The 24769-nt window shown below is 44.0% G+C and overlaps 3 protein-coding genes and 4 non-coding genes across 9 annotated transcripts in view; all 7 read right to left on the bottom strand.

Moving 5' to 3' along the window:
• Positions 1 to 781: 781 nt before the first annotated feature.
• LOC128766298 (uncharacterized) lies at positions 782 to 4695 on the bottom strand. Its single transcript, XM_053877819.1, has 6 exons — positions 4495 to 4695; positions 3880 to 4041; positions 2187 to 3474; positions 1943 to 2103; positions 1674 to 1826; positions 782 to 1543 (listed from the first exon to the last, which is right to left on the bottom strand). The coding sequence occupies exons 1-6, from the start codon at positions 4693 to 4695 to the stop codon at positions 782 to 784; spliced, it is 2727 nt and encodes a 908-aa protein (XP_053733794.1).
• A 726-nt stretch (positions 4696 to 5421) lies between these two features.
• On the bottom strand, positions 5422 to 5503 carry trnas-aga (transfer RNA serine (anticodon AGA)). The gene has a single exon. It is a non-coding gene; the product is annotated as a tRNA-Ser (tRNA).
• A 456-nt stretch (positions 5504 to 5959) lies between these two features.
• LOC128766156 (uncharacterized) lies at positions 5960 to 9796 on the bottom strand. 2 transcript variants are annotated; one of them, XM_053877569.1, is made up of 7 exons: positions 9684 to 9796; positions 9069 to 9230; positions 8577 to 8663; positions 7379 to 8332; positions 7135 to 7295; positions 6866 to 7018; positions 5960 to 6735 (listed from the first exon to the last, which is right to left on the bottom strand). In XM_053877569.1, exons 4-7 carry the CDS (start codon positions 8307 to 8309, stop codon positions 5974 to 5976), a joined length of 2007 nt encoding a protein of 668 aa, XP_053733544.1. In that variant the 5' UTR covers positions 8310 to 8332; positions 8577 to 8663; positions 9069 to 9230; positions 9684 to 9796; the 3' UTR covers positions 5960 to 5973. The 2 variants fall into 2 exon arrangements, with proteins under 2 accessions (XP_053733544.1, XP_053733543.1); XM_053877568.1 differs by having other exon boundaries at positions 9069 to 9292; positions 9684 to 9782.
• Positions 9797 to 12925: 3129 nt separating this feature from the next.
• On the bottom strand, positions 12926 to 13007 carry trnas-aga (transfer RNA serine (anticodon AGA)). Its single transcript has one exon. It is a non-coding gene; the product is annotated as a tRNA-Ser (tRNA).
• Positions 13008 to 13722: 715 nt separating this feature from the next.
• Positions 13723 to 13804, bottom strand: trnas-aga (transfer RNA serine (anticodon AGA)). Its single transcript has one exon. It is a non-coding gene; the product is annotated as a tRNA-Ser (tRNA).
• A 1275-nt stretch (positions 13805 to 15079) lies between these two features.
• trnas-uga (transfer RNA serine (anticodon UGA)) lies at positions 15080 to 15161 on the bottom strand. Its single transcript has one exon. It is a non-coding gene; the product is annotated as a tRNA-Ser (tRNA).
• Positions 15162 to 15519: 358 nt separating this feature from the next.
• tmeff2a (transmembrane protein with EGF-like and two follistatin-like domains 2a) overlaps positions 15520 to 24769 on the bottom strand; it is a 165851-nt gene continuing 156601 nt past the window's right edge. For both annotated transcript variants that reach the window (XM_053877831.1, XM_053877830.1), the window contains exons 9-10: positions 19808 to 19966; positions 15520 to 16007 (exon numbers count right to left, since the gene is read on the bottom strand). In XM_053877831.1, coding sequence (XP_053733806.1) covers positions 15911 to 16007; positions 19808 to 19966 — 256 coding nt within the window. In that variant the 3' untranslated portion in view covers positions 15520 to 15910. The remainder of the gene's footprint in view (positions 16008 to 19807; positions 19967 to 24769) is intronic.

A 24769-nucleotide genomic window follows, 5' to 3' on the forward strand; every position in this document is an offset into this window, starting at 1 on the left:
AGCAGGCCGTTCATTTTTCTCAAATGGGGCACGTTCAATATTGTTATTATTCCGTATATTACTCCATGTTATCATTATATTAACGCAATACTTTTCATGGAGGCAGTGTTTGCTCACGAAAGACTACTTGGTTTTACCTTTTGTCAAAAATACAGAAACACTCAGTTTAAATGTTGTCATGTGATAAAGAAGCGAAATCGTGATTTTTCTCAGTGTTGACAATCAAAATACATTGAATTGTGTTCTTATTTCACCACCAAGACACTCAGATTTTGAGCCTACTGACAGTCCTAAAAAAGGACTGTTCGTCGATCAAGATGTGAACTACGTTCATGTGTCATTCGTCGTTTAATGTTCGAAAGGAAAACCGCAAGCTCGCGGGTTCAAATCCTGCTCCGCCCCCGGTTCACGTCGTTTATGAAAAATGGGAAAAACTTGGATTGGAATACAGATTCTGGCCATTATATATCCAATAACTTATTTACAGTTTCTAATCATTAATTGATGATGCTGTTTAGACTGACAATTCCTGGGTAAAATGGAGCCACTAACAAGTTCTTTATCATGAAGAACTACAAGTCATGTGATCATAATACACGCGTGAATAAGTTTATTGATGGTACTATACATTCCCTAATGTGAGGTGGGACTGGAAAATGACATGTCCACAATAATAAAACCAGAGTGCAGTGAATGTAAAAAAATAGCCTTTTATTTCATTTTTTATTTCATATTTACAAAGGTCTGCCAACATTGAGTAATTCCAATACAACAAATACAATTACAAAGAGTCTTTCCACTCTTCAAAGGTCTGTCCAGATGCAGGGCAGTACCACTTGCCACGCACCTGAGAGTGGCCGGTTGATTTAGTCTTTGCTTTGCCACAGTGCTTGCACTGATGGTGGTACTGCTCTTTCGAGTGACGTTTTCTTGGAGGCTCACCTCTCCTCTCTCGCTCCTGATCCTCAAGGGCTGCCTTTTGCAACCTCCTTTGGCGGTGGCGATTTGTGGGGTCAAGTGCATTTGGGTGGGTTGGAGAAGGTGCTGAGGATTGTTGCTGGGAGGATGTTGAGGGTGGTTGGTAGGTGGACGACCAGCCCTGTGTGGGTGCTTGGGATGTTGATGGCCAAGCATACAAGTGTGGTGGGGGTACTTGAGGGTAAGACCACCAGCCTTGAGGGTGAGGTGGGGGTGCGAAGGGCCAAGCCTGAGGACCGGTTGGGGGTGGCTGGTAGGAATAGATCCAGCCATGGGGTTGTACCTGGAGTGTTTGAGGGAGCGGAGACCAGCTCTGGTAGTGCACTGGGGGCCACTGACCAGTTGAAGAGGGAGGAAACCCTGCCCTCTGTGGAAGTGGTGCAGGTGTTCTGGTGCTGCGCCGCTGACGGATCCTTGCCTCACCCTCCCGATTCTCAGGCTCCAGGAACTCAAGAGGCGCTTGTCCATGCTGTACTGGCTGTGAGGGGAGGGCACGAGGCTCAGGTAGCGGTTCCTCAGTCACAGCCTCCCATCCAGGAAATCCTGGGGAATCACACCTGGGGTCCTGTCACAAGAAATAAACCAATCAAACCAATTGTAAGAATCTCACACATGAGAAAATATATCAATAAACCCACATCCCTAATGGTAATAAGAGGAGTATACCATGTTAGATGACACAAAATAACTCTTACCAAAGCTGGGGTGAGGGGCTCGCTCTCCTCAGATGGGGACGGGACAGATGTGGCGGCAGTGTCACTCTCCTCCAATACAGTTTGCACCGACCAGGAAGAGTTGACGGTCTCCTCAAATGTGTGGCTGGGACCTCCACTTCCAAACATAAATTCCTGGAGAGATCAACAAAACATGACGCTTGTATTATAAAGACTGCTTCTGTTGTCTTTAAGAACAACTTATTGCTTTCCCAAAAGCATTTGATGGATGATCAAACTCATAGTGTTACCTGAAAAGTAACGTCTGTGACGTCTGACACAGTCGTATCTGTGCTTTCCTCGTCCACGACTGCATCCAATGTGCCTGGCTGTATCTCACTCATGTCCTGCTGGGTCTGGAGATCTCCTCTGTTTGAGTGCGCCGGGAGGTATTCCACTGCAATACGTTCTCCTGCAATAAATAAAGAGGAGTTCTTTTACCATCCAGGTCACAGCTTTGCTCTGGTCATCATCAACAGCAGTCTATTTTCTTACCAGTTTGCTTCCCGGGTGGAATAAACTCTGGAAGAAGAGGTCTTCCCAAGACTCTGTCGCTCAGTGCATTCACATCAGACACCAGACGTACATCATATATTTCGGTCCTGGATGGCTCTGTCATCCAAACACCTCGTGCCGAACGGCTGATGTTCCACCTTGACACACCCTCAAACCACTGGGCCGGCGGCAGGGGACAGAAGGGTGGTGGTGGTGGTGCATAGACGTCCTCGGATGGATTGAGACGGGATTTTTTGTCCCTCTCACAATCTGTGAAATACTCACAGCACCTCCTCACCCATTCCTCACTGTGAGCCTCTTCAAAGGCCTGCTGCAGGTAGCTCGAGCTACTCCCTGCTGTTCGGGGACGAAGAAGGGTCACACACGTCCTGTCCAGTGCCATGTGAGCGCTTAAGACAGCAGGAAATCTATTGCGTGTAGCTGGGTCCAGCTGCTCCAAAATGTCCTTGCTCCAAGGACAGATGAGTATTTTGCACTTGCTGCACCTTGGGTAGTCTGCTCCAATGAGATAATACCTTGTTGCCACGTCGATGACCTCTCTGACTTTCGGATATATACCAGAGCAGTGCATCTTGCGGTCGCATCGGGTGCATTTCAGAGGAATGCCCCACATCCGCATTGGCGCCCAAAGGAACATCCTCTGACGAAAGTAGTCATGGGGATTTGGTGCCGATGATCTTGTTGGGTTTGGGGGATGGTGCCAATTGTCCTGAATGTCCTGCTTCAGCTGCCCAGTAGGCTCATACAAGACGTGAGCAATCCACTCCCGGTCACTTGGCTTGATCACCCTGAGGAAAGACTTTCGCAGAAACCTGGCACAGCTTACATCTGGAGAATACAGGAGTGCTGGTGCTGCTTGAGGAGGTGCAGGGACAGAATGGAGTGGTGGGCCGCTCTGGGCTACTGGTGCCATCTCAGGTGCTGTTGGAGGAGCATCTGTGGAAACAACGACAGGCGTCAGGTCCGGGGCTGACTGGCAGGCTTTAACATCTTGGGGGAGGAAGCCTGGTGCTTGTGTGAGCTCCTGTGCAGGAGCAGTGGAGGAGGAGGCTGAGGGAGAAGGAGTCACAATATTGGAGATGTCTACGGATGGCTTTGCAGCATGACAGCTCTCTAGGTCTGGTGCAACCGCCTGACCACAAGCGGAGCATGTCATGGAATCTGAAGACCCCTGACTCACAGACGCTGCGCTGGCTTTTGGTGCGTGTTCCGCTCCAGTGCTGGTGCCCTGCGCAGCCGGTGGGTTTGCCTCAGTTGGCTCTCCTGACTGTAGAGAGAGAGGGAAACGAAGAAGTTAATTTCAAACAGTTGTATATGAGAGGTCAGTTATCAGGGGCAACAAGCAGGAAAGGTTTGAATCACATAAATCCAGTCAAGCTGGATGCACAAGTACAGTCATGACCAGGTATTCATAAACAGTAGAGTGTGATGGATGACAATGGGTCTGTATTTATGTTAATGTGATGTGTTAAGAGTCACTGTAGGTGGGTATCAATGGGCCATTAACGCAAATGATTGGCCTGTTAATCCACATATGTTAATGCCACACTCAACAGGTGTGAAGTACCTGTTATTGTACACTTCTGCTCAACTCAGAAGTTGATCTGCCTTGGAATGGAGATCAGGAGAACAATGTATGGGGCTAAAAGTTGAATGACTCAATAGTACTTACCTCATGGTAACCACAGCCACAAGGGATCTTTCTGCCAAAGACGTCGGTTTTTCGTACAGTTTCCCCAAACTGCGGTGTCAGAGGACAGCTTTGGATCCTCTCATTCACTGCCCTCCAACGTCTGCTTCCGGGTCTCTGGCCAGTGGAAAATCTGTATTTTCCCTGGGCGTACAGGGACATAACACCAGCCCAGAATGAATCGGGTTTACCAGACTTTGGCATGTCTGTGGAATAGGATTCATGACAATGCACATATGAGAATGACTTTCTTACAGTCGTGTTAGACAGCGATTTATCAAACATCATACAGCTCCTCCAACTGTGCTACATTACGAACATCACTATATACGTGAATAAATGTCACTTCTGAGAACATATTGTCAGAGGAAACGCGATTTTTCCTCCGCATGAATTTATTTATTTTATTAGGTGGATGTATCCAAATCGGTTTTCCAACTTGACACCCCACTGATTTATCAAACATGATATAAACACCCGTTTTATCACACGTGGTGTTTACGCGTTCACTTCACGTTACGATTAAACTTCAATTATACATTTGGAGAAACGGGCGCTAAGTTACGTTCTAATAATCAGATGGTGAGTCCTACTTACTTGAATTTTCCAGGCGATATGGTAGGTCTGAAATGAAAGTGTCCAGGCGATATGGTAGGTCAGAAATTCAAGTGTCCAGGCGATATGGTAGGTCCGTCTTTCATGGAATTGACAGACGAAATCACTGCTCGCAAACATTTGCACCTTCTTAACTCTCCGCCGAAACTCTAGTGTACGTCTGATTGGCCCCTTCGTCGCCATGGTCGAAACTTCCAGACACACCATTGGCTCTTATCCCCCTAAGGGGCGGAACTTATTCGAGGCAAATGATTGGCTCTTCTGCACCCACTGTTCCGGAGCTGGTCGGACTTTGGTAGGAAGTGGTAGGACTATGGTAGGACTTCATGAGTCGTCCATTCGGACAACTGAACAACGCACGCTAGTGGCCAAAATTTGTGATACCACGCAGTTTATTTGCGCTGTATTGTTCTTCATCTTTTAATTAATTATCATACTAATCAATGTTATACTTTAATGGATGCAGTTTTCTCTGTTTTTGTTCGCTCTTTACTCATATTTGATCACCACATTTATCTTTTGGACTCCCCCCTCTCATCGTAATAATTATAGTAAAAAAACTGCCACATTATTATCAAAACCTTTACAAACATCCCAGAACAGAGGTCTCACACAGTCAGTTTGGTGACCCCTGCTGTATACATATGTGGCCCCGAAGCCCAGAGCTTAACCCTGTTAATAGTTGCTCTTCAGATTACTCACAACCTTAAAAGTAGCTTCTTTTGAATAATGTTGGGTATAATTTTCAGCACTCAAACGGCTGTTTTCGTGATGCTATATCGCTATCATGTCTCATTTTAAGCAATTAATGTTAGATTTTTTTTAACTGTGGAGGCTCGAGGTTTGTCATGCGATCCAAGTTTGGTAATGCTGTTTTTATTATTATTGAATGAGCCATAGAAAAAAGTGCGTTGTCGGCAGGATTCGAACCTGCGCGGGGAGACCCCAATGGATTTCTAGTCCATCGCCTTAACCACTCGGCCACGACAACTGGTGACAATAGCTATCTAACGCACCCTAGCGGCCTGAATTGGTGATAGCAGGCCGTTCATTTCTCTCAAATTGGGCAAATTCAGTATTGTTATTATTCCGTATATTACTCCATGTTATCATTATATTAACGCAATACTTTTCATGGAGGCAGTGTTTGCTCACGAAAGACTACTTGGTTTTACCTTTTGTCAAAAATACAGAAACAGTCAGTTTAAATGTTGTCATGTCATAAAGAAGCGAAATCGTGATTTGTCTCAGTGTTGACAATCAAAATACATTGTTCTTATTTCACCACCAAGACACTCAGATTTTGAGCCTACTGACAGTCCTAAAAAAGGACTGTTCGTCGATCAAGATGTGAACTACGTTTATGTGTCATTTTTGTGTCATTTGTCGTTTAATGTTCGAAAGGAAAACAGCAAGATCGCGGGTTCAAATCCTGCTCCGCCCCCGGTTCAACAAATACAATTACAAAGAGTCTTTCCACTCTTCAAAGGTCTGTCCAGATGCAGGGCAGTACCACTTGCCATGCACCTGAGAGTGGCCGGTTGATTTAGTCTTTGCTTTGCCACAGTGCTTGCACTGATAGTGGTACTGCTCTTTCGAGTGACGTTTTCTTGGAGGCTCACCTCTCCTCTCTCGCTCCTGATCCTCAAGGGCTGCCTTTTGCAACCTCCTTTGGCGGTGGCGATTTGTGGGGTCAAGTGCATTTGGGTGGGTTGGAGAAGGTGCTGAGGATTGTTGCTGGGAGGATGTTGAGGGTGGTTGGTAGGTGGACGGCCAGCCCTGTGTGGGTGCTTGGGATGTTGATGGCCAAGCATAGAAGTGTGGTGGGGGTCCTAGAGGGTAAGTCCACCAGCCTTGAGGGTGAGGTGGGGGTGCGAAGGGCCAAGCCTGAGGACCGGTTGGGGGTGGCTGGTAGGAATAGATCCAGCCATGGGGTTGTACCTGGAGTGTTTGAGGGAGCGGAGACCAGCTCTGGTAGTGCACTGGGGGCCACTGACCAGTTGAAGAGGGAGGAAACCCTGCCCTCTGTGGAAGTGGTGCAGGTGTTCTGGTGCTGCGCCGCTGACGGATCCTTGCCTCACCCTCCCGATTCTCAGGCTCCAGGAACTCAAGAGGCGCTTGTCCATGCTGTACTGGCTGTGAGGGGAGGGCGCGAGGCTCAGGTAGCGGTTCCTCAGTCACAGCCTCCCATCCAGGAAATCCTGGGGAATCACACCTGGGGTCCTGTCACAAGAAATAAACCAATCAAACCAATTGTAAGAATCTCACACATGAGAAAATATATCAATAAACCCACATCCCTTATGGTAATAAGAGGAGTATACCATGTTAGATGACACAAAATAACTCTTACCAAAGCTGGGGTGAGGGGCTCGCTCTCCTCAGATGGGGACGGGACAGATGTGGCGGCAGTGTCACTCTCCTCCAATACAGTTTGCACCGACCAGGAAGAGTTGGCGGTCTCCTCAAATGTGTGGCTGGGACCTCCACTTCCAAACATAAATTCCTGGAGAGATCAACAAAACATGACGCTTGTATTATAAAGACTGCTTCTGTTGTCTTTAAGAACAACTTATTGCTTTTCCAAAAGCATTTGATGGATGATCAAACTCATAGTGTTACCTGAAAAGTAACGTCTGTGACGTCTGACACAGTCGTATCTGTGCTTTCCTCGTCCACGACTGCATCCAATGTGCCTGGCTGTATCTCACTCATGTCCTGCTGGGTCTGGAGATCTCCTCTGTTTGAGTGCGCTGGGAGGTATTCCACTGCAATACGTTCTCCTGCAATAAATAAAGAGGAGTTCTTTTACCATCCAGGTCACAGCTTTGCTCTGGTCATCATCAACAGCAGTCTATTTTCTTACCAGTTTGCTTCCCGGGTGGAATAAACTCTGGAAGAAGAGGTCTTCCCAAGACTCTGTCACTCAGTGCATTCACATCAGACACTAGACGTACATCATATATTTTGGTCCTGGATGGCTCTGTCATCCAAACACCTCGTGCCGAACTGCTGATGTTCCACCTTGACACACCCTCAAACCACTGGGCCGGCGGCAGGGGACAGAAGGGTGGTGGTGGTGCATAGACGTCCTCGGATGGATTGAGACAGGATTTTTTGTCCCTCTCACAATCTGTGAAATACTCACAGCACCTCCTCCCCCATTCCTCACTGTGAGCCTCTTCAAAGGCCTGCTGCAGGTAGCTCGAGCTATTCCCTGCTGTTCGGGGACGAAGAAGGGCCACACACGTCCTGTCCAGTGCCATGTGAGCGCTTAAGACAGCAGGAAATCTATTGCGTGTAGCTGGGTCCAGCTGCTCCAAAATGTCCTTGCTCCAAGGACAGATGGGTATTTTGCACTTGCTGCACCTTGGGTAGTCTGCGCCAATGAGATAATACCTTGTTGCCACGTCGATGACCTCTCTGACTTTCGGATATATACCAGAGCGGTGCATCTTGCGGTCGCATCGGGTGCATTTCAGAGGAATGCCCCACATCCGCATTGGCGCCCAAAGGAACATCCTCTGACGAAAGTAGTCATGGGGATTTGGTGCCGATGATCTTGTTGGGTTTGGGGGATGGTGCCAATTGTCCTGAATGTCCTGCTTCAGCTGCCCAGTAGGCTCATACAAGACGTGAGCAATCCACTCCCGGTCACCTGGCTTGATCACCCTGAGGAAAGACTTTGGTAGAAACCTGGCACGGCTTACATCTGGAGAATACAGGAGTGCTGGTGCTGCTTGAGGAGGTGCAGGTACAGAATGGAGTGGTGGGCCGCTCTGGACTACTGGTGCCATCTCAGGTGCTGTTGGGGGAGCATCTGTGGAAACAATGACAGGCGTCAGGTCCGGGGCTGACTGGCAGGCTTTAACATCTTGGGGGAGGAAGCCTGGTGCTTGTGTGAGCTCCTGTGCAGGAGCAGTGGAGGAGGAGGCTGAGGGAGAAGGAGTCACAATATCGGAGATGTCTACGGATGGTTTTGCGGCATGACAGCTCTCTAGGTCTGGTGCAACCGCCTGACCACAAGCGGAGCATGTCATGGAATCTGAAGACCCGTGACTCACAGACGCTGCGCTGGCTTTTGGTGCGTGTTCCGCTCCAGTGCTGGTGCCCTGCGCAGCCGGTGGGTTTGCCTCAGTTGGCTCTCCTGACTGTAGAGAGAGAGAGAAACGAAGAAGTTAATTTCAAACAGTTGTATATGAGAGGTCAGTTATCAGGGGCAAAGAGCAGGAAAGGTTTGAATCACATAAATCCAGTCAAGCTCGATGCACAAGTACAGTCATGACCAGGTATTCATAAACAGTAGAATGTGATGGATGACAATGGGTCTGTATTTATGTTAATGTGATGTGTTAAGAGTCACTGTAGGTGGGTATCAATGGGCCATTAACGCAAATGATTGGCCTGTTAATCCACATATGTTAATGCCACACTCAACAGGTGTGAAGTACCTGTTATTCTACACTTCTGCTCAACTCAGAAGTTGATCTGCCATGGAATGGAGATCAGGAGAACAATGTATGGGGCTAAAAGTTGAATGACTCAATAGTACTTACCTCATGGTAACCACAGCCACAAGGGATCTTTCTGCCAAAGACGTCGGTTTTTCGTACAGTTTCCCCAAACTGCGGTGTCAGAGGACAGCTTTGGATCCTCTCATTCACTGCCCTCCAACGTCTGCTTCCGGGTCTCTGGCCAGTGGAAAATCTGTATTTTCCCTGGGCGTACAGGGACATAACACCAGCCCAGAATGAATCGGGTTTACCAGACTTTGGCATGTCTGTGGAATAGGATTCATGACAATGCACATATGAGAATGACTTTCTTACAGTCGTGTTAGACAGCGATTTATCAAACATCATACAGCACCTCCAACTGTGCCACATTACGAACATCACTATATACGTGAATAAATGTCACTTCTGAGAACATATTGTCAGAGGAAACGCGATTTTTCCTCCGCATGAATTTATTTATTTTATTAGGTGGATGTATCCAAATCGGTTTTCCAACTTGACACCCCACTGATTTAGCAAACATGATAAAAACACCCGTTTTATCACACGTGGTGTTTACGCGTTCACTTCACGTTACTATTAAACTTCAATTATACATTTGGAGAAACGGGCGCTAAGTTACGTTCTAATAATCAGATGGTGAGTCCTACTTACTTGAATTTTCCAGGCGATATGGTAGGTCTGAAATGAAAGTGTCCAGGCGATATGGTAGGTCAGAAATTCAAGTGTCCAGGCGATATGGTAGGTCCGTCTTTCATGGAATTGACAGACGAAATCGCTGCTCGCAAACATTTGCTCCTTCTTAACTCTCCGCCGAAACTCTAGTGTACGTCTGATTGGCTCCTTCGTCGCCATGGTCGAAACTTCCAGACACACCATTGGCTCTTATCCCACTAAGGGGCGTAACTTATTCGAGGCAAATGATTGGCTCTTCTGCACCCAACGTTGGGACCCGTTTCGGACTTTGTTCGGAATTGGATGGACTTTGGTAGGAAGTGGTAGGGACTTCATGAGTCGTCCATTGGACAACTGAATAGTTGAACACAATAGCGGCCAAAATTCGTAATACTGCGCAGTTCATTTGCTCTGTTTTTTTCTTCTTATTTTAATTATCATACTAATTAATGTAATTCTTTTATGGATGCAGTTTTCTGTGTTTTTGTTCTCTCTTTACTCATATTTGATCACCATATTTGTCTTTTGGACTCCACCTCATCATAATAATTATAGAATAAAAACCAGCCATGTTGTTATCAATGTTTTTACAAACATCCTAGAACAGAGGTGTCACACCAGTCATCAAAGGGCTGCAAAACAGCCGATTTTTGTTTTTTTGGCCGCCAGCTCGCCCGGGTCTCAAGACTCAGGTCTCCTAGGACCATGAGCGGGAGCACCCGGTGCCTTTTAATTAAAACACTTCAAATGGTCCGCACACCGCACTCGGGCTGGAAGGGAGGCCTGGAGAGAAGCGCCAGGCAACAAAGAAACACACAGACAGAGAATAGCATCTGGATATTTTATTGGCAAACTGGATATGAGCGGGAACTTGGTGTTTGGGTCCCAACTGAGGCTTCATCTCCCAGGCAGATCAGGATGAAGTGAAGACGTGGACGGCTGCTGGTGCTGGGGTCCCTGGACACGGACCTCCCTCCTTCTGAACGTCTCCTTGGGTCTGGCGCCAGGTTGGGTAGCCATCGATGGGGCCTGCTGCTTCAGTTGGAAGTGCTCCATCTTCTCCAGCAGTTCGGAGCGCGCAGGAGTTGGCTCTGTCGAGGCACTGCATAATGATGCGGTCGTTCTTGTCCAGTATGTGCTGCATGAATCCCAACCAGACCGTAGCTGACGGAACCAGACAAAACCCCAAAGTATCACCCACATCCTGCCACACTAGAGCACTTGGTCAGGTAGCGGCAAGCATGCGGGACATGAGTCCAGGAGTTTGAGATGCACCCTAGCGGCCTAAATTGGTGATAGCAGGCCGTTCATTTCTCTCAAATAGGGCAAATTCAGTATTGTTATTATTACGTATATTACATGTTATTATTATTTTTATGTAATATTTTTTATGGAGCCAGTGTTCTGTGTTTACTCACGAAAGACTACTTGGTTTTACTTTTTGTCTAAAATGTAGTAACAGTCAGTTTAAATATCATCAAGTCACAAAGACGTGAAATCGTGAACAACTTATTGCTTTTCCAAAAGCATTTGATGGATTATCAAACTCATAGTGTTACCTGAAAAGTAACGTCTGTGACGTCTGACACAGTCGTATCTGTGCTTTCCTCGTCCACGACTGCATCCAATGTGCCTGGCTGTATCTCACTCATGTCCTGCTGGGTCTGGAGATCTCCTCTGTTTGAGTGCGCCGGGAGGTATTCCACTGCAATACGTTCTCCTGCAATAAATAAAGAGGAGTTCTTTTACCATCCAGGTCACAGCTTTGCTCTGGTCATCATCAACAGCAGTCTATTTTCTTACCAGTTTGCTTCCCGGGTGGAATAAACTCTGGAAGAAGAGGTCTTCCCAAGACTCTGTCGCTCAGTGCATTCACATCAGACACCAAACATATGCTGGCCTTCAACTGACGATTATGTTTATTGTCATCTAATCTACTGATTATTTTTTCGATGAGTCGGCTAATCGCAATTACCTTTGTTTGGACCGATTTTGAATTTCTGATTCACCTAAAGTTGCTTAAATCACCTCACTGCGATACTCCGACACCATACATTAATAAACAAGCATATTAAAATAAGGACACATAATCCAGGAACGTGTATTAACCCTCTGAAGCACGAAGCATGAAACAGTTGACGGAGAGCTGCGGTTCTTTAAAATATAGGTCTTTATTGGTCCTTGAGAAGAATTTAAAATCGTCACTATACACATATGTATCCCATATAAAATATCTGATCACCATCTACATCAAAGGGTCTTATCTGAATAATAATCTGAAACGATGTGAGAGTCACATTCTGATCTCAAAATCATTATACAAACTTTCAGTCCTCTGTCTTGTGTAATGAAAAACCCTTTCACAATTCTCTCTCCTAAAATGGTTGTTTTTCATGGCCTTATTGAAGATATCGCTAATACTTTGACCGTTTTAGAATTTGTTGATGGTCCCTGACTGATGTCCGGTTGTAGTGGTGTGTGTGTGAGACCGAGTTCATTACTTGTCTCACGGGTGCCACATTGACAAGGTATATGTTTTGTGGAAGCTCTCCCCCCGCTGTCCGGAACAAACGAGGCATCTCGTCCAGCAGGTAGACTCACTGGGCCGACTCCGCTGGGGCAGCCTTGCTTAGACGGTTCTTGTGCATCGCCTGAACCACTCGGCCACGACAACTGATGGCGCTTGGTATATGACGCACCCTAGCGGCCTGAATTGGTGATAACAGGCCGTTCATGTTTTTTCCACTGTGGAGAAAATCAATAATTAACAATTAAATATCATCCTGTCATGAAGTGACACCGTGATTTGTCTCGGTGTTGAGAATCAAAATACATTGAACCGTGTTCCTCCTTCTCCAACAAGAGACTCAGATTTTTAGCCTGCTCTGTCTCAGGAAAGAAGACTGTCTTCATCGATCAAAATGTGAGCTACTTTTTGACAAACCTTAATGCAGTATTGAGCACTGTATACAGGTGTGGCCCCGGTGGCTAGAGTTTGACCCAGGTAGTCATCGCTCTTCGGATCACTGTCAACCTTAAAAGCAGTTTCTTTTGAATAATGTTTGGTCAAACGGCTGTGTGTGTGTGTTCGTGATGCTATATAGCTATTATGTCTCATTATCAAACAACTCATGTTAGATTTTTCATCTGTGTGGGCTCGAGGTTTACAAGTCTGGTAATGTTTTTTTTCCCTTAATTTAAAAGAAGCGTAGAAAATGTTGCGTTGTCGGCAGGATTCGAACCTGCGCGGGGAGACCCCAATGGATTTCTAGTCCATCGCCTTAACCACTCGGCCACGACAACTGTTCGCATTACCTACCTAACGCACCCTAGCGGCCTGAATTTGTGATTGCAGGCCGTTCCTTTCTATCAAATTGGGCAATTTCAGTGTTGTTATTATTACGTATATTACTCCATGTTATTATTATTTTTATGTAATACATTTTATGGAGCCAGTGTTCTGTGTTCTGGAGACATTTTTCTGTGTTTGCTCACGAAAGACAGCTTGGTTTTACTTTTTGTCAAAAATGCAGAAACAGCTTAAATGCCGTCGTGTCATGAAGAAGCGAAATCGTCATTTGTCTCAGTGTTGACCATCAAAATACATTGAATTGTGTTCTTATTTCACCACCAAGACACTCAGATTTTGAGATTGTGAGCCTATTCAGTCTCAGAAAAAAAGACTATTCGTGGATCAAGATGTGAACTACTTTTTTAGCAAACTTTAATGCAGTATTGAGCACTGTATACAGATGTGGACCCGGTGGCTAGAGTTTGACCCAGGAAGTAGTCGCTCTTCAGATTACTCACAACCTTAAAAGTAGCCTCTTTTGAATAATGTTGGGTATCATTTTCAGCACTCAAAGTCAAACGGTTGTGTTTTAATTATGATAAAAGCTATTATGTCTAATTTTTAAACAATTAATGTGAGATTTTGCAACTGTGTGGGATCGAGGTTTAAAACGCGATCCACGTATGGTAATGTTTATTTTACTGAAAGAGCCATAAAAAAACGGTGCGTTGTCGGCAGGATTCGAACCTGCGCGGGGAGACCCCAATGGATTTCTAGTCCATCGCCTTAACCACTCGGCCACGACAACTGAAAACTCTGACTGTATGACGCACCCTAGCGGCAGAAATTGGTGATACCAGGCCGTTAATTTTCTCAAATAGGGGAAATTCAATATTATGATTTCTTAAATGAAGTGTCAGATTAATTTATATCATACTTTTTATGGAGTCAGTGTTCTGTGTTTTCTCACGAAAGACTACTTGGTTTTACTTTTTGTCTAAAATGCAGAAACAGTCAGTTTAAATGTCGCTATGTCATAAAGAAGCGCAATCCATCCAATCAAAATACATTGAATTGTGTTCTTATTTCACTACCAAGACACTTAGATTTTGAGATTTTGAGCCTATTCAGTCTCAGAAAAAAAGACAATTCGTGGATCAAGATGTGAACTACTTTTAATGCAGTATTGGATACTGTATACAGAGGAGGCTCTGAGGCCTGTGGGTGTGCTGGTGTTCTGGTGCTTCTGATTCTATATTGTTGTTATGTCTCATATTTGAGACATAAAATTCAACACGTTGGCGTTTACTACTGTGTGGGATCAAGATTTAAGGCACAATGTAAGTATGGTAATTACAAGAACCTTAAAAACAAGCAGCTTTCTATTTACTCACAAAAAACTGCTTGGTTTTACTTTTTGTCTAAAGTCCAGTTACAGTCAGTTTCAAACATAAACCACTTTCCTTTTCAAGTGTTAAGAATCAAAATACACAAAATTGTGTTCCAATTTCACCACCATGACACAGAAAAAAAGGACTGTCTTCATCAGAGGCGTCTTACTGAGCGACACAAGCACCGCAAGTGGGTGCGGGTTTTTGTTCCAACTCTGCAAGCACAGATCGGTTAACCAATCAGGCGTCAGCTGAAACAAACAGCACCAGACTGACAAACAAATGTCTACAGCCTAGAGAAGATGGTGTCCTCTTGTTGGGTTGGAACAACGACCCACACCCCACTGTGGCCCTCTGAGGACCGGTTTGACACCTGAGGTTTTCATGGATCAAGATGGGAGCTACTTTTTGGTTGGTTGGTTTGGTTTACTACACACTGTATACAGGTGTGGCTCCTGGGCCTAGAGTTTGACCCAGGTAGTAGTTGCTATTCAGATTAAATTAGCCTCTTTTGAATAATGTCGGGTATCATTTTTCAGCACTCAATGCCAATGCTGTGTGTGTATGGTTATCAGTACTGGTTTTGTGATGCCATGTAGCAGTTATGTCTCATTTTCAAACATTTAATGTTTGATTTTACTAGTGTGTGGGCTCAAGCTTTAAAATATATATATTTTAAGAACCACAGAAAACGTTGCCGGCAGGATTCGAACCTGCGCGGGGAGACCCCAATGGATTTCAAGTCCATCGCCTTAACCACTCGGCCACGACAACCGACAACCGGGGGATCCTGCGCGCCCTGGTGGTGGAAGACTCGCAGTGCAGATACCGGTTCGGCCCTCAGTGAGGTGGTTGTTCAACAAGTCCGGACAATTAACTACAGAAATTGAGTAAATTCTGGATGAAAAACAGAATCCATGTCGTGATATAAATTATTTATTTACATTTACAGAAAAATGACCCATCAAGACAACGCAATAATAACTATTGGAAATAGAAACCAAGAGACAGTAGCGGACGTCATCGTCACAACCAAAGGGAGAGCTCTATACATCGTAACATTGTGCCCCCCGTCAAAGTTCTCCTACAACACAAGGTGCAAGGCAACACGTGTAGCCCCAAACCCACCCCGGCCCACCTACGCCGCCCACCCACTCCCAACAACACAAACCAGTTAAAGCCCAGAACCCTGTTTGCACTATCCCCAGGTTGTTTCGGACCCTTGTCTAGGACTGACAGACACCGGCTAGCCCGTCTCTACCAAAAAGCTCACACGTCTAGCACACACTCACACGCACATTCAGTGTTCCAAAGGAGCCCAAGCGCCCCCTCCCCATGAGTCCAAAGAGTTCTCCAAAAACTGAGGGCCAGTGCCAGCTCTGGCTTTCTGAACCGTCCTCGCCAGTGTGGAAGTTCATACTGGGAGACAGAACCGGCGGTGAAGAGAAGCAGATCCGAGTCTTTGTGGTGGTTCGATATGAGGGGAGCGGTTCCCGCCACAGCACTCCATGAAGTGGTCTGGCTCAGATTAGTCGAGTGGAGGCTCGCATTGTGTTCTCTGTACTGAAGTGGACGTTGTTCTGTTTCTGTCGGTTGATTCTGTTGGTCCGTGGGCACTTCCTGTACAGAGGACACACGCACAAGAGGCCATGACTTGCATGAAAAAATGAGTCACCAGAATTCACCCGCTCACGATGTTGAATAATTATTAGGAATCAGCTTTCCATGGATAAAAACAGAAAGCTGTAGTCTGAATTTTACTTGTGATTTTACGAAGTGGTGGTGTTCATCAGTTTGTCATTAATGTGCTTCCGATGAGACGACGGAGTTGCTAATGCTATAAACATTGCGCAATGTCACATGGTGATCTACGTAATGAACATCTATGATACGGTAAACGTCCGACACATCTGACATGTGACAATTCGACTTAAAAACCAAAACTGAATCTTACTCTACTGAACAGACCAACTGAACTGAACAAGCGCTGTTTTAATCAAAAGCAGGAATTGAAAGTCGCTGTAAGCAAGATTTTTTTATCGACATTAATTCACGATAATTCCATTCTGATCATTCAAGTGCTTCACTTGGCCTTTTTCAACTTTGGAAAATCTTAACCAGGACCGAAGATTTTAACCAATTATCTGACGGCTTTTATGGGGGTGGGGGAGCGCGTGGCTACAGGCAGTCAGAACACGCATGATACGTTCCTGTGCGGATAAAACGGATGTGGATCAACCATTTTCCAGTGTTGCCGACTGTGCCTCATTTAAACCGACATTGAATGTGTTGTATGTGTTGATCGTGATTCGTAAGAAGTAAAGATTGTGTTTTAAAATATCTATATTTTATGGGTTGTCTGAATAAAGGGTCTTCTCAGAAGCACCTGGTCTGTAAGGGGTGCATCGTACTAGCCAAAATAGATATGGTGCATATATATATATATATATATATATATATATATATATATATATATATATATATATATATATATATATATATATATATATATATATATATATATATATATATATCAAAACAATTCCAATACATTTGATAAATAATCACATATTACAAGGAATATTTTTGGTCATTGTTGGTTGATTCCACGTTCAGGATAAACTTTTGTTAAAATAGGAAGAATAGTAACAAGAAGACAGTCATGTTTTCTGATCCCACAAAGGGAAGTATATTTGCCAACAAACACACACATCTGGAATCAATTCTCGCATGACACTCAAACTTTCCCCAAATTTTTGTTGCTGTTTCTTTATTTCTTTTTTATCTTTATGTATCTTTAAAATTGTTGTTTGTCTTGACAATAAAAAACCCAACATCTCCAACATGCAGAGTGCCTGAGAATCTGGTGGTTATTTGCATCTGCATGAGTAATAAGGAGTTATTAGTTAGTTTATGTTCATATCTGATGGTTCAGTACTCAGTAGGTGGCGCTCTAGGTCTAAAAGTAATGTGAGGTTTCGCTGAACAAGCTGGTCAGAGCCAGCGTTTAAACAGAAGAGGTTGCCATCCAGTGGGCTTCTGGAGCATTTATCCTCCCAACACAACTGTTTGGTCCTGCTTATTCTACATGTCTGCACTATTGATACTATTAAGAGTCGACGACAGGCAGATTTAGAAAAGCTGTCTGAGCTCAGAAGTTTTACCAAAAAAAAAAAAACAGTGCAGGCAAAGAACTTCAGGGATTAAAATGAACAACCACCTACAAGCCCCACCACCTTCTCAGCGTTTCTAATGCAATGATTGACTGTGATGCTTTCAACCTGTCTGAGTTCAGTTTACATGCAGGTCGCAGTGACAGATCTGAAACAGTGTCTGATCTGAAACACTAACCACTCATTACAGCACCCGCTGGCCACAGGAGATCTGCTGAATAATGTGCTGATAAGCAGGTGTCTGCCGTTGGACGAGGAGGAAGCACTGGGAGACGGCCTTCTGCACGCCTGCTTGTTGGTTGTGAGGGGTGAATGTTTAAGACGTCAGTGCCACAGAAAGCTCAGAAACCATTCCTAAAGCAGACTCAGTGTCTGCTGCTGATGTGATGGCTCACGGTGAAGAATGGAACTGAGTATGACATTGGAAAGATCACCACCAGATGAGCTGCGTCACATGACTGAGCGGCAAACCAAGACAGTGTGAGGAAGGAAACTTGTTTGGAACAAGATGAGATTTCTTGGCAGTGTCCTGATTTTTAGAGGCCACCAGGTGGCGCTGTCGGCTGTGGAACGTCTGGATTTGACCTAACTGGTTTGATGAAACCTCACATCATTTCCAAACCAAGAGCGCCATCTAGTGGCCTCTGAAAATTAGAACAGTGTTTCTTCAACCCTGCATCACTGCACACTGCAGTGCCAACAGCTGCTCCTAATGTGGGATGTGAAAAACATTAAAGTCTTTCTGCCAAAATTCCCACTTCACATGGGAAACTTAAGTTATTTATAGATTCTTTTTCATCTAGCTCTCTGACAGACAATTCAGTGACCAGCTGGGCGACACTGTTGGTCATCAGTGCATTTAAAAAATCTTAAATGCAGTGAAAAAAATATGTTTAAATAATTTAAGGTTTTCTATGTGTGGTTTTAAGATAGTAACACTTAAAACTTTCTTTCAAAATTAATAAAATGGTGAGGAAAAATTGCTTATTATAATTATTTAACTTGCTAATAAAACAACTATCTGGGCACAATATTCCATAATGACTCTATATTTATGATGCAAAATAATCTATTAAAATAAAAATGCAATCATATGTTTATATGAAGATGACTTAAAAACATATAAATAAAATAAAATTATAATACTAATGAAAAAGTAGCTGGAAAGTTCAAAGAGCACAATATGAAAAATGAAGCCATCAGAAATGAACTAGAAGGAACATTTCTATATGATAGATTATCTGAAACAAAAGGGCAAGAATCTCCTGCTGACGTCAGGCAGAAATGGCGCCATCTACTGGCGTTTGGTTTCCTCTTAAGACAGCAACATTTTAACGTGGCATAATTGTAGTTTTGTTTTGGCAAATGAAAATGTTATGGTGATCATTGTTTTTAAGACGCAAAGAAAAAAAGTTTCTTGATTAATAATTTTACATTTGACACAATTAAATCATAATGTTATGTATTTAAATTGGTTTTGAATTTAATTCCAACTGTGCGTATTTGCGGATTGTGTCATTGAAACGACTTGGTGGGCTTGAGTAATACACATGTGGTCTAAGGTCTGACGTAAGAGTGAGTCAACACTGGGAATGAAGTAGAAATACCTTGTTTATTACTGTCCGACTTCCTGTTGAAAGCTATTTCTGTCCTTGTAAACATATGCCGTAACAACATTGTCACTTCCTGTTGTGCTGCAAATAGAAGTTAATTTACAAACACTTATTTCTTTAGCGATATTCGCCAGCAGCACTGGTCAAAGGAAAGCGCTGTCGCAGCAGGAGTGAATTCTGAGGCGCCATTCAGGAGCTAAAAATTCTCCCCTTTGCTTCGTTATCGTCTCTCACTCTGCCTCTTTCAAGCGGCTGCCTCTCTCATTCGGTGCCACCTCCCCTTAGACGACGGCTTTGTCTGCGCTCAAACACTTTCTCCAGTCCTTTATTAAATGTCATAAATTGCTTCGGTCAGCTCCGCTGCAGGTTATATACAGTGTCTGTGTGCGTCGGCGTGTGTGTTTCCGCCAGATAGGCTGTTCAAACTCCGCTGGTGATGTTTGCCTGCACCGATATTGTGAGGAATCTGCTCCTGTACCGGGTTTGTTTTTGCACACGTGTGCTGTATGTGTGTGTCCACAGTGAGGCTGAAGGCAGGGCAAGCACCCTGACCTTTTGAATGTTTTTCCTTGCCACGCCGAGACACTTCCGATTGGTATGTGTGTGAGTGTGTGTGTGTCCATGCGTGACTCACCTGGTAATGCAGAGCACCACCACACAGATGATGACCACCTGCAGCGCTCCGATGATAGAGGCGATGAGAACATAGTGCAGTTTGCCCGAGCCCGGCACCACGTAGAGCACGTTGTACTCCTTAGTGTCACACTGGGGGCCGCTGAACCCTGAGTGACAGCTGCAAAACACACACACACACACACACAGAGGATGCATTATATAGCTGCACTGATATGCAGGTTTATGACTTTATGTCTCTTGCTGAGAGTCCTCCTAAATGGCAGGACCGGTACGGATCGAAAAGCAACCAGCTGAAATTAGAAAATCTATATCTATATCTATATATAATGCAGATGTCGCTGTCGGAACGGAACTACAGTGTATAGACAGCTACAGCTCAGAGTTGCAGCAGGCAACAATTGAGGCGATTGAATTAACAAGTTCAAATTTAAAGCGAATTTAAGAACCAAATTGACTTAAATGATGTGTTTCACGGTATGTGCTAGTGAGGTTTCATGAAACAGTGTACTGTCTTTTAGAAGCCACCAGATGGCACTGTCTGCACAAAAAAGTTTGGACAACTAATTTAATGAAACTTCACATCATTTCTAAACCAAGAGCGCCATCTAGTGGCCTTGGATAACAGATAGATATATAGATGATAGTTCCATGAGGTATCACGGAACAGTATTGCAGAGTTGATGAAACAGTGCCACCAGATGGCTCTCTTGGTTCAGAAATTGTGTGAGGTTTCATTGAAACAATTGTTCAAACCCAAACATTGTACAGCATTCGGTGCCATCTAGTGGTCTTAGAAAACGAACCGACCCTTCAGTACCGAGTCGTGAAACCTCATCTACCCATCACCAATTAGTCTTCATTGAAATGTATTCACTTCACACTCACAACATAAATATATGTCAGACTACAACATCCATGTTTTATCACCAAAGCAGAAAACATTTAAACTGCATTTTGCACACCTGACTAATAGCGTTTTGCTTGTGGTGCAGTCACAGGTGGCCATTTCTGCAGATGTCAATACTGCTTCAGCTGCATCGAACAATCTGTAGTGATGAGCAGGTGAGGCTTCATGAAACAGTGTCCTGATTTTCACTCCACTGCACTAAATGGTAATGCAAAATATCTGCCTTCAAACAACGATTTCATTGAAACCTCACGTCATCTTCAAACCAAGTGCGTCACCTCCAGAGCTCTGAAAATGATGACACTGTTTCGTGAAGCCTCATCAGCCCGAAACTAACAATCCACATAAACCACCAATCTATTCATTCGGACCAAATTCATTTGAGTCATTTAATTGCGAAAGATGTGTTTATACGCAACATTTCCATTCCAATGTAAACACAGCAATGTATCCATCCTGACATCTCTGTTTTTGGATGTGAAGAACAAAACTAAATGACAGAAATGTAATTTCTAAAATGTCAAAAAACACAGGTTGCTTAAATATAATGGCTGTGGATAAATCCAGCGAATATCTCTCCACGAACCGAAATACATGCATACACACACACACACTTGCATTTTTATCCTTGTGGGGACATTGTGAGGTTTCTCATTGCCATAACCCTTTCCCCAGCCTCTCAACCTAAACCTAACCATCCGAAAGATATGGGTAACCTCAACCAGGACTCGGTTCAAAGCCAATTATAATGACCCAGTTATTTTGACCATATGGGGTCCAGCGAAATGTCCCCACAAAGTCATACAGTCCTCACACACACAAACATGGTGTTGCTGGAAACACTCTGCTTCCTGGAAAGCAGGAACCATATATGATGATTTGTCAGGATCATTTGTCAAAAATGTTTACTTCTACAACATAAATACGCTGCATGTATTTGTGCTCCTTTTGCGCCAGTGGTTTGGAACTTCTGCCTCACTGTAGTGGATAAATATAAAATGAGATTCAAAGCTTTTTTCTTTTTTTTCCACAATCCTTGGTGGCATGTTGGTGTTGTTGATGTGTGCTATTAAAGGGTCTGGTATAAAAAGGTTTGCCAAGCAAACTGCATGTCGAACTTAAATGTTATTTTATTGAACGGATCGATATTTGTGTCGTACAGTTTCACCACCTCAATTTCCCATGAGTCTATGAAAAATCTAAGTTCGAATTACTCACCTAAGGATGAGGCAACATCACCGTGATGGAGCGCTATATAAATGATGCATAACAATATTTTTTTATGTTTCAGAACAAAACTGTTTGAAATGTCTTTTTCCCATATTTTCTTTTCGCAGGTCAATACTTCCCACAGGGTCAATGTCAAACCACAGCTATAAAAAACTGAATAAATGAATCATTTTTACTTAAGATGAAGACAATTTTATTTCTATAAACAAAAGATGAACATCAATGCTCCTCTCGCTACTCATATCAACAACAATGTCATCACGTTGTATTGAGAAATATCTATTTCAACAGTGACACTGAGTTGACCAAGTATGACGCCTCGCAAACTAGTGGTGAGTTGATGGCTCTCCAAGAAACACTGTTGATGACACTTCATGAAACAGTGTTCTTATTTCCAGAGATCAGAAGGTGGCGCTCTTGAACTAAAAATGACTGGGGTTTTTCATTGAAATAGTTGTTCAAAGACAAATATTTTAGAGCAGAGAGTGCCATCTAGTGGGCTCTAAAAATAAGGACATGGTTTCATGAAGCCTCACAAGCCCATGATTTTTAAATGGCACTATATGGATTAGATGAAACCTCACATTATTTTGAAACCTAGTGCTTCGCCTACTGAGCACTGAAGCCTGCATCATGAAGCTTTATTATTCTGACTCGAGTGGCAACCCATATGAGCAAATGATTCCAACAGAGATGGATATCTGCACAGACGGAAAAGGTCTTTTGCGCTTTATTCACTGACTTTCTGAACAATATCAGCAGTTGCCCTTGTTTTGTTGTTCTGGTGAAGCTTCATGAAAAAGTGTCCTGATTTTCAGTGCACGGAAAATGGCGCTCTACGTCTAAAAATGACCTGACGTTTCAATGAAATCGTACAACAGGCGCAAACCTGTGCATCATTACAGTCCACAAAGGATCCTTTACTCGCACCACATAAAACAATATTGATACCCAATATCAAAGGCGCACGGGTAAGTTGATGGCGGACAAGAAAGACTTCTCTGTTGCTCCACTTTGCTAATTTGTAAAGTGTAGATGCAGTCTGGGCCAGACAAAGAACAAGAGAGGAAGCAGACGCCATGGTTGTCCTCTGAGATGAGCTAAAACGGTCCTGCTTTTAATCTTTCTTTCTCTTCCTCTCCCTCCATCTCCTCTCTTTTACCTTGTCTCCGTGGTCTCGGGGGAGGTTGTTACCCACCACCACCTGCACATCCTGGTTTGATACACTCAGTCTCCTTCACACCCTTGCTGCCTTCCCCCTTACTAACACAGGGAGAGAGGGAAAAAAAAGAAACAGTGCAACCTTGTTCTGCTTCTGTTCGGGCTCTTTGCTCTGCTTCTACAGAAGCACACCTTTTCTCATTAGGACATAAGCTTCAGTTACTTCAGCCAACAGGGGGCAGCAGAGATCTTCCAAGCTTGTGAGTTTGGAGAGACAGAGGTTAGAAAGAGGGGGAGGAAAGCAGAGATAGCAATACCCCCTGGCTGCTATCAGGCTATAAAGGGAGGCAGACCTGAGCCACACTTTCGCAACGTCTTTGTGTGTGGGTGTGTGTGTGAGTCGGTGGGTGGGCGATCATAGCGCTTCTTATTTTGCCCGTGTGTGTGCTCCTGTGTCGTCGGCGTGGCGATGTAAATAATGCATGTGCCTCTCGCGGTTACTGTCATCCGCACCTGAGTGCCGACGTGGCTCTCCAAGACACACTGTGCAAATATGTTTTATTTGTATTATGACATGTTGAAAACAATATGATAAATAATGAATACCAACCCGGATTAATTATTCACCTTGATAAACGCTGGAGTGCAGAGGACAACCTGCATATCTTGAATATGAAAATTCCATGTTGTTTTTATTTTCCCCAACAGACCAAAAACTCAATTACAACTAAAAACTTTGTCCTCTGAATGTGCATTTTAAACATCTTTTTCATTCCGCCGAGATTTCAGATGAGATGTGAGTAACCGCCTGTACAGCCAGTTTAAATGTACCATGTGCCCTTGAATGTGGTTCAAATCGAGATGCCGTACGAGGTCGAACAGGCTTGCCTGACCCACATGGTCAAACTATTTGGTTGGTGTCTCTATTCATCAAAGCTTGGCCATGACGGTTCACGGACGAGCGCAACGGAAATGCAGCCACAGATTACAGAAAGAAAAGAGATGACACGCCTCAATCCTAGCTGGTTTCCATTGACAATTTGAATAATCCAGCAGACCTTGAGATGAAATTTATTGTGGAATATTTGATCTTTTCTCGTATAGTTAAGTGCTCAGACAAATCAAAAAAATCAAAGTTGTTTGACGCAAAATTCTTTTCTTATTTATTGCTGTTTACTGTTGCAACCAACAGTACTGCATTCCATTCCTGAGAAAAAGTTAGCAGTTGAGTTTCTTGTCCACCATAACATCACTCCCAAGGTGCCAAAATAGTGACCAATTTCAAGTGGACATTGACGCCTTTTGGCCAGCCATCCACATCTGCACATAGATGTACAATGGAGGCAAACATGTACTTTCCCTCATGACTTTACTAAAGGAGGTATTAGGGCATGTAGGGGACGATGATCATGAGCTCTCATCTGAACTTAAAGGTTAATGTCACATGGTATACATAGCGACTTATGTGGCTTTGCGCTTTACTGACAAAACGCATTATGAGTGACATATAGATGAGGTATCATGAAGCAGTATTGCAGGGTTGATAAAGCAGAGTCCTAAGTTTCATAAGGCACTAGATGGCGCTCTTGGTTTAGAAATTACATCAAGTTTTAATGAAATTGCTGTTGAAGTCCAAACATTTTACAGCTGCATCTGAATATC

This window comes from Synchiropus splendidus, chromosome 10, assembly GCF_027744825.2.
Source record: "Synchiropus splendidus isolate RoL2022-P1 chromosome 10, RoL_Sspl_1.0, whole genome shotgun sequence".
Lineage (NCBI taxonomy): Eukaryota > Metazoa > Chordata > Actinopteri > Syngnathiformes > Callionymidae > Synchiropus > Synchiropus splendidus.

Excerpts from the sequence above, each read along its gene's own strand:
- LOC128766156 (XM_053877569.1), bottom strand. The coding sequence starts at position 8,309 with ATGGCACCAGTAGTCCAGAGCGGCCCACCACTCCATTCTGTACCTGCA. Across the intron at positions 7,296-7,378 it reads TCCACCCGGGAAGCAAACTG|GAGAACGTATTGCAGTGGAA; the intron begins GTAAGAAAATAG and ends TATTTATTGCAG. Across the intron at positions 6,736-6,865 it reads AGCCCCTCACCCCAGCTTTG|GACCCCAGGTGTGATTCCCC; the intron begins GTAAGAGTTATT and ends TTCTTGTGACAG.
- LOC128766298 (XM_053877819.1), bottom strand. The coding sequence starts at position 4,695 with ATGGCGACGAAGGGGCCAATCAGACGTACACTAGAGTTTCGGCGGAGA. Across the intron at positions 4,042-4,494 it reads ATATCGCCTGGAAAATTCAA|GGAAAATACAGATTTTCCAC; the intron begins GTAAGTAGGACT and ends CTGTACGCCCAG. Across the intron at positions 1,544-1,673 it reads AGCCCCTCACCCCAGCTTTG|GACCCCAGGTGTGATTCCCC; the intron begins GTAAGAGTTATT and ends TTCTTGTGACAG.